General features: G+C 35.5%; 1 protein-coding gene across 1 annotated transcript; it reads left to right on the top strand.

The window, feature by feature from the left end:
* Nucleotides 1-41: 41 nt before the first annotated feature.
* Nucleotides 42-3,606, top strand: LOTGIDRAFT_161309 (hypothetical protein; the record flags this gene model as incomplete). The annotated part of the gene is made up of 6 exons (XM_009056630.1): nucleotides 42-236; nucleotides 706-990; nucleotides 1,564-1,692; nucleotides 2,003-2,153; nucleotides 2,780-3,170; nucleotides 3,531-3,606. 6 exons carry the CDS (start codon nucleotides 42-44, stop codon nucleotides 3,604-3,606), a joined length of 1,227 nt encoding a protein of 408 aa, XP_009054878.1.
* Between the last annotated feature and the right edge of the window lie 4,238 nt (nucleotides 3,607-7,844).

Here is a 7,844-nt window from a genome sequence, read left to right on the forward strand (position 1 = left end):
GACTAGAAGACATTTCTCTTCTGATAAAATGCAACCTCACAATGTCTGTCATAACTACAATGAAAATGCTTTTCATAATTGGTATTGTTTATGAATGGAAACAATCTAATGCCCAAACCTACCTACCATTTGGTCTTTCGGAAGGAGATATACAACCGCCAGTTGATGCTCAATTCGCTCAAATAAATTTGACAGAGAGTTTTAAATTGTATGGAAACCTATACAGCAAATTATACGTAAGTGCCGAACTTGTATCAAGCTAAAGTATAAACCGTATCTTAATAAATATGTTATCTTTGATGGGTATGTGTTTATAATATATTACACAGTACCTTATAGATATAGATTCGACTGATAGTTGATAATGGTTGTAACTGAACGAAAATCACTATGAGCACAGTCAATTTTAAAAAGGTAAGATCAGGCCGAAGACCTATGTAACTGGGTCTGATATAACCCCTTTAAACAGGCTGTATATAGATTCACATGGATATAAACTATTCATTTGTATTTCATCATACGGAAATGTATCTGCTGACGGCCTGATGGACAAGAATGTGCCAAATACTGCATCTGTAATACTGCAGCCTATAAAGCACTATCCGATGTTGTGGGCCGGAGACCAACAATTACTGTGGTGCTTTTTTGGAGGGCCACAATAGTCAAAAGTTCCAGAATATGATTAATTGATTATTTTCATTTCAGATTAATATCGATGGTATTATAAGTTTTAATTCTGAATTAAGAGTGACACAAATTCAAGGCGCTTTCCCAATTGGTGATGGTATAACTGTCATCTGTGTACTGTGTGCAGATGTTAAAGTTGCTAACGGCGGAGAGGTTTGGTACGGGATGAGATCTGACACCACAACGCTGAATAAAGTTGGTGATGATGTGAAGACTTATTTTGAGAATTTAAATCCATCTTGGGTGTTTGTTGGTACTTGGAACAATGTTAAATCTTTTGCTAATGATGAGTCGGAAGGAACGGTGGGTGTTGTTTTTTTTTATTTCCCGATTCATATATCAAGGTTGGATCGCCGTCAACTATTGTAATGATGTGATGCTTTAATAACATTGCTTCTTAAAACCATTGCTTCGAAAACGGTCTTGGTTTTTTCATTTTCGGGGGTAGAATTGAGTCTTGAATATATATATGAATAGTCTTCAGAACTACCAGAACAGACAATGACATAATTCCTTCAAATATACCTCAAACTATAAATTACTCTTTCTTTCTCTAGCAATATCTATTCTATATATTATGAAGTAGCAAGGTTCATTGTTACCTTTGCATTTCATCGTCGGCTAACTGTGTATCCGTATTAATCGGTTTTAAAAAGTTGGGATTCATAATATAACATTTATTGCAACGTGTGCATTATCTCAAGCTGTGAACATTGCAAAACGTTTGCGTTTGCCCACGTCATGTATATATTGTTAAAGATAGAAGTGGCAAAATCAAAACTATATTGTTAAGCATGTCATATTTGGCTTGACTTGAACTCTGACCTACAACACATCCTATTGTAGGTCGTAATGTTGATCATTCTGTAATTTCAGGGGAATGTGTTTCAAGTAATCCTAGCTAGTGATTCTGAGATGTCTATAGTTATATTTCATTATTTTAACATCACATGGGTATATGATAGTAAACCCTTTCCTGATGTATCCATTCAAGTAAGAGCCAAGGTAAGACTTGTGGGTAATGAATAGTGCGATTCTGTTGTGGTGTGTGTCGCAGTGGAGGGACTTGGGGAACGAAAGCGTCAACCCGTAGTCGGGGGTCTTATCTCCTATTTGAACCGTTATATCTGTCACCCCAAACCGTCCTTTTCTCCAGGGACTGGAATTAAAGCTAGCAAATTAAGCAGTCTTCGATTCCATCGATTTATCTTTATTATATTGCAGACAGATATGATTTTCATTACGAAGATTAAAACTTAGAACTGAAATGAAGTTGGCTTTCTAAAATAGGTCTTTCATAAGTATTTATTTTCAGTCTGGTTTTAATGCCGGAGACGGTGTGTCTTACTATATTCATCCTGATTCTAAAACTGAGGAAATGGTAAATATAGATGAAGATAGTAACTATAACGAGTTAGGGATGTTTATGTATAAGGTTGATGCGATAATAGAGCAACCAACTCTTGGTAAGGAATTAACTAATATATACCTGCTAAAACATGTCCAATAGGAAAGTCTAAACTTTCCGATCGTTTCTAATATAATATGACTATTAATGTCGGAAATCCTACGGAGCCCCTAAGGCGCAATTGTAAACATATTAATAATAATTTAATTCGTTTAAACGAAATAATTATTTCGTTTAAACGAAATAATAAATAAATAGGTTTACAATTGCGCCTTAGGGGCTCCGTAGAAATCTGATAGTAGACTATAGTTAGGTGTCTTCGTTAGTCAAATTCATTGTAGAATCGCAGGATTACGATTATTCTGGTGGGTGCCGCTAGCCAGACAGAACTCTCTTTCAGATCACTTGATGAAACCATCGTTTGTTACCGCGATATCTTGAAAGCTTCCTACAACAATAGATAACAGTGTCTTAGGTACTGTGCTTTACAATGCCCCTCAAAACAAGAAATTCTTACACCATTCCTGTCATACTGTGTACTCTCTGAATTCCGATATCCGAGGTTCGAAATTCTCCGATATCCGACAATTTTTGGTCCCAATTCATTTCATTCTTATGACAGTTGAAATTAAAAACATTTTTTGTAGTACTACGCTATTATATAGTGTGATTTCTTTTCAACAGTGTCATCAACAATTGTAATATCAACTGCTCCCACCACACCCATAACGAGCACAGAAAGTGTATCGTCTTCAGCATCTTCAGAAGCGTCATCTGGACCTACCATGTCCCTAACCAGCACAGATAACATACCATCTTCCCTTTCTAGTCAAACAAATACAGTTTCACATAATGATCTCACAACATCCTCATCTCCGGTGGTTTCTACATTATCGCCAGACCAGAGTGGATTACCTGGGTATCTCACAGTGATATTCGCTTTATTAGGGTCAGTCTGTGGATTATTGATCATTGCTGGGGTTGTCTATTTCTTTTGCTTTAAGAAGATACACCAATCTCTGCCGAAGCCTACAAAGATTCAAGTTATGAATAATAATGTGTTGAGTGATTCGAGGTAGGTATATCTTGTTTTGTGTACATTTATATTGCTAAAGGAAAATTCGCTATAACGTTATTCATGTCAGTTGACTCATAATATTCTTGTGACTAAAGAGATTTGAGACCTAAAGTAATGTAGTTCCCAATGATAATATAATGATCATATTTAACAAAATGATCCTTGAGTGGGTTATACGAGTTAGAAATACTGCAAGCTTTTTTGCACATGCATAATTGGACGAGGGGCGCGTAGTGGCCACAGAATCGTCCCCTATGTACAATGATATAAAGGGCGGCAAAGTGTGGGCCCGGTCACTTTTTCTGTGGCCTATCAGTAAAACACCTTTTCAGTTCGTTTCTTTGCCATTTATTTCAGCGAGGAAAGAAAATACGAAGAGCCATTTAAAATACCAAGACCGAAAATATCACACAATAAGATACATGTGGTATGATGAACTGTTCTTTTAGAGCCAACAGCCATAATGGTCGAAAACGGTACGACTAACATTTAAAGGGACAGTTCGCCATCCGTTAGACCAATCGCACCTTAGTCTCAGAAATGGGAATGTAGAAGCTAAGCTAGTTTTTTACAGCTCACCGTCGAGCCTTCAAATCCACGTGTGTCTTTTTGAATTTGTATGTGTACATCACCATCAATCCTGAGATTTCATACAGGAACAAAGGGAAATATAACCAACAATAAATTATTTATTTAAGTCCAACAGTTTATCAATATATTTCATTCATTATTATCAAAGCTAACATCTATAGTCTAATCAATGTTACTAAAGCGACTATGTGTTGTGCCATTTGTTAGAACATTCAAAATCAATGCACTTAAGCCTTATACATTTCACAACGATTAAAAGTTTCTTAACCAAAAACCAAATTTATCGGACATTGCAGTATGATTTGATCCAAAAAAGGATGACTATTTGGTCACGACACTTTTCTGTGAAGCCTATTCATTACATGTATTACCAGTGGAGTGGTTTCTCTGATATCTGTCTAACAATTAATTTAGGGTATAAACATTAAGACAGATTGTTTGAAATTTTGTGAAAGATTCCTATAATCAGAAGACCAGTTGCTGAATAGAAATAAGCTATGACGTCCTCGGAATTTTAACACTTATATAAATTAGTCTGAAGACCTGCATTGGGAATTTTAACACTTATTGGTTGACTTAAGATCTGTATATCGTTTCTTCATGGTATGGACTGTACTTGTATGAATGGGCATGTTGAATTCTTCGGTGAACTTTTTGGCAGAAGCAGTGGTTCCGTATTCAATAGCAAACTGAACTATTTCTAGGCCTTGTTCGGGAGTGTAGACGTTTCGAGGGCGTCTTTTAACATAGCGTCTTGGAGTAGTGAGAAGGGTTTCAATGGTTGGGCTTACTTTGATTGAAGCTTCGTTGCTCACTTTGTGTGTAGGTGGTTCTATGGTGTCTGTTGTGGTATTGTGTGTTACTGTTTGGTTGGCTGGTTTTGTGGAAGCATATTTATTTGGTCGATGATCTAGATCAATCTGTGTGATTTTCAAATCGGATCTATCGGGTTCATAGTCGCACAAAACTGAAAATTCCGAATTTAGACATCGGGCGCGTTTACTTCTGAAATACATGTTATCGCTGGCTTTACGTTTACTGGTGGTGCTTCTTGGGGATTAAAATAATGGAAAGTATGTATCGACGATCTTTAATGGAGTAGTGTCCCTTGAATTACGAGAAAACGCTGTTGGTAATTTTGCCGAGTGGGTGAGTTTAGAACGTCCGGTATCACAAGCACTTTGGTGGACGCCGTCGTCATCTGGATTTGGGTTAATACTATCACTTTTGGGTTTAGCACTTGATTCATTACAGTAACGAGGTTCCCTTTTAATGTACACCGATTTGACATCAACGTCCTTGCATATTTTATCACTAGAGTCTTGCGGTTCACATTAAATAGCGCTAAAATCGGTCACTGTGGTATTATCTGTATACGACTCTAATTTCACTCTGGAATCTCGAATGCGCATGGTTGTAGTGGAAGACTTACGTGGTGTGCGTATAACGAATTTCAACATTGACATTTTTGGATAGATGTGTCTACAGCACCTACTTGTACAATTAAACCTTAGCGAAAATTGTACTTTAAATATAAAATCATAGTTAATCCGCAATTTGACAGTATCAACTATTGAGTATAGGATTTATTCTTAAAACAATATGGCGGCATGACAACAAAGTAGAATTTTCTTGTGAAGTTTGTTTTGATAACAAGTTTATAACAAGGTATTACCGCCTGGGTATGACAAATCTCATGTTAGGAGATGATTTCCTCCGCAATGATCATCATTTTGATTGTTGAACAAAATCAAAACCTTTCTATATGATTGAACATTCGGTACTGGTACAACTACCTAGTCTTCGATATAAGCTTCAAGTGGACGTTAACTGTCATCTAATGACCACCGAATTCGGGTCTTTTGGTGAAGATGTAATGGTCATGGTGTCTTTATATCTATATTTGTTGGTATGCAACCAGATCCATTTGGAAATAACTAACACTGATCATTTGACATATCATTATTGAACTTGGTCTTGTAAGCACCGGCGATTCAAGCCTAACAATAGAAAACAATTCTACAAGTAGGCGAAATCAATAAGTTTCGGACAAGCTTCTTGCTTCATAGAATAGATGAATATAAGTGTTTGTGTTTTAAGAATTAACTTCGTCAGTTACGATCGCCAACTTCAACCTCTGTCAGGATACATGATAGAATTTGGAGGTATATGCAGATAAACTGTAACCCTACAGATTGTAGCAAATGAAAGGATTTCAGATGTAGTATACGAAAACCCATAAATAATTTAATGAACATATCGGCTGGTATCATAATAAATACTGTTAAATTGTAATCAGAATATATGATAGAAGGAAAGATGTCCTATTACTGATGGTAATTGACATGTAATGAGTAGATGGGATTCCAGTTATCCTGACACTTGTTATAATTATTGGCAATCACAGTGGACCGTCACTCAATCATAATCAACATAACAACTGCACTGTGGCCTTAACCTTATACCATTCAAGTAGTTTGAAAGGGATTTTTGAAAGGTTTTCGATAGTATAAAAACTTCCAGTTCGACCTATGCGTTTCCCTTATTTCAGAAAAACATGATTATGTGTTTATCGCAAATACCTATACCAAGATATTAAGGAATTGCAGAAACAACAGATGTCAAATTGATAATCGGAACGTTGCAAAAGAACCACATAGAAGATTTTTTTTTGAATATCTTGAACACTCACAGCTGTATGACTATTATTTGCACTATTTTAGTTTCCAGCTCGACTTATGAGTTCTCTGTATTTCTACAAAACAGACTTGCGTATGATGTTGTTTTCTTGTATGTGCACTAAATATGTAATGATTAGTTAATGCCCCAGTGTACATCGTTCCAAACACTGGGCAGAAGAAGAAGAAAGACATAATTACAGCTATTGACACTATTGTTGTCAATCAGATGATCAGAGTGGACAGTCACTCAATAATAATCAACATAACAACTGATATCAATGTGGCCTTAAAGGGATTGTAAAGATGGTTTGTAAATTTTATAGATGAATCGGTGAAGATAATAGCATCAAATTGCATCATTCCAATTTTCGATCAGACGCCCGTTGGTCATGAAAAATGGAATGGTGCAAATTGTACGACCTCGATCTCTTTTTAAAAGTGATAGTTAATCATAGCTAACGGAGCACACACATATCTATTCGCATCTGAAGACAGTTAAAAGACATTGTCGCAGGAGGATATTATAAGTTCAATCTGACTGTGCATTATTTATTACAGATGTGTTGTCATGACTTTAAACAATCTGAGATAAACCATAGTTATAGAATAAAACATATAAACACATAAAAACAATGTTTTATAATGGCTTGTGACTAAAATTAAAGCAACACATCAAAAAGGATGTTCTCCTTTACAATTACAAAAGCTGGAAAAAATCTTTTGGGTGTTTTAACGGGGTTTTCGGTATTGCTTTAGGTTAAAGTATGCCGACACATGTAAATGCGCTTAAAATAAGTCCATTAATGCATAATTTATAGTTAATATGCATTTATAGTTTGAAAAATATATTGATTAATACCATAAATATAGAGTTTGTAACACTATGAAATAACGATTTGAAGTCAACAGCCTATCATAGTGCATGTATATGAATGCAATTTTGCGTAATAACGGCACTCCATTATCTAAGCCATATATACCTCCCTGGCGGCCCCCTGCAGACTTTATAGTAAACGAGTTATGATGGGAGCTTAGTGGGTCTTGCCCTGGAAAATTTTGTTATGTTGAAAGCCAAAAACACATTTAACGCGATTTCGTAAGTGACAGTAGGTTAATTGTTCCATTTGTTATTCCACTTTCGTACTGCACACGTAGCATCATAATATCATAGGAATGTAATAACACTCTTACTTATTATTAGTAATTGTATAATATATCTGAATGTTGAATTAATTGGTAACAGATTTATGTAAGCTCGTTTCTGAAACCATATTTATATGTATGAATACATAAATTGTGACGCATAATGAATAAAATATACTCTTCAAATTATCTTTGATTAATACCACAGAAAAAATATTGATAACACCGTCACGATCTTTTTTATCAAGATCCTTAT

This window comes from Lottia gigantea (genome assembly GCF_000327385.1).
Source record: "Lottia gigantea unplaced genomic scaffold LOTGIsca_28, whole genome shotgun sequence".
In the NCBI taxonomy this organism is placed as follows: Eukaryota; Metazoa; Mollusca; class Gastropoda; family Lottiidae; genus Lottia; species Lottia gigantea.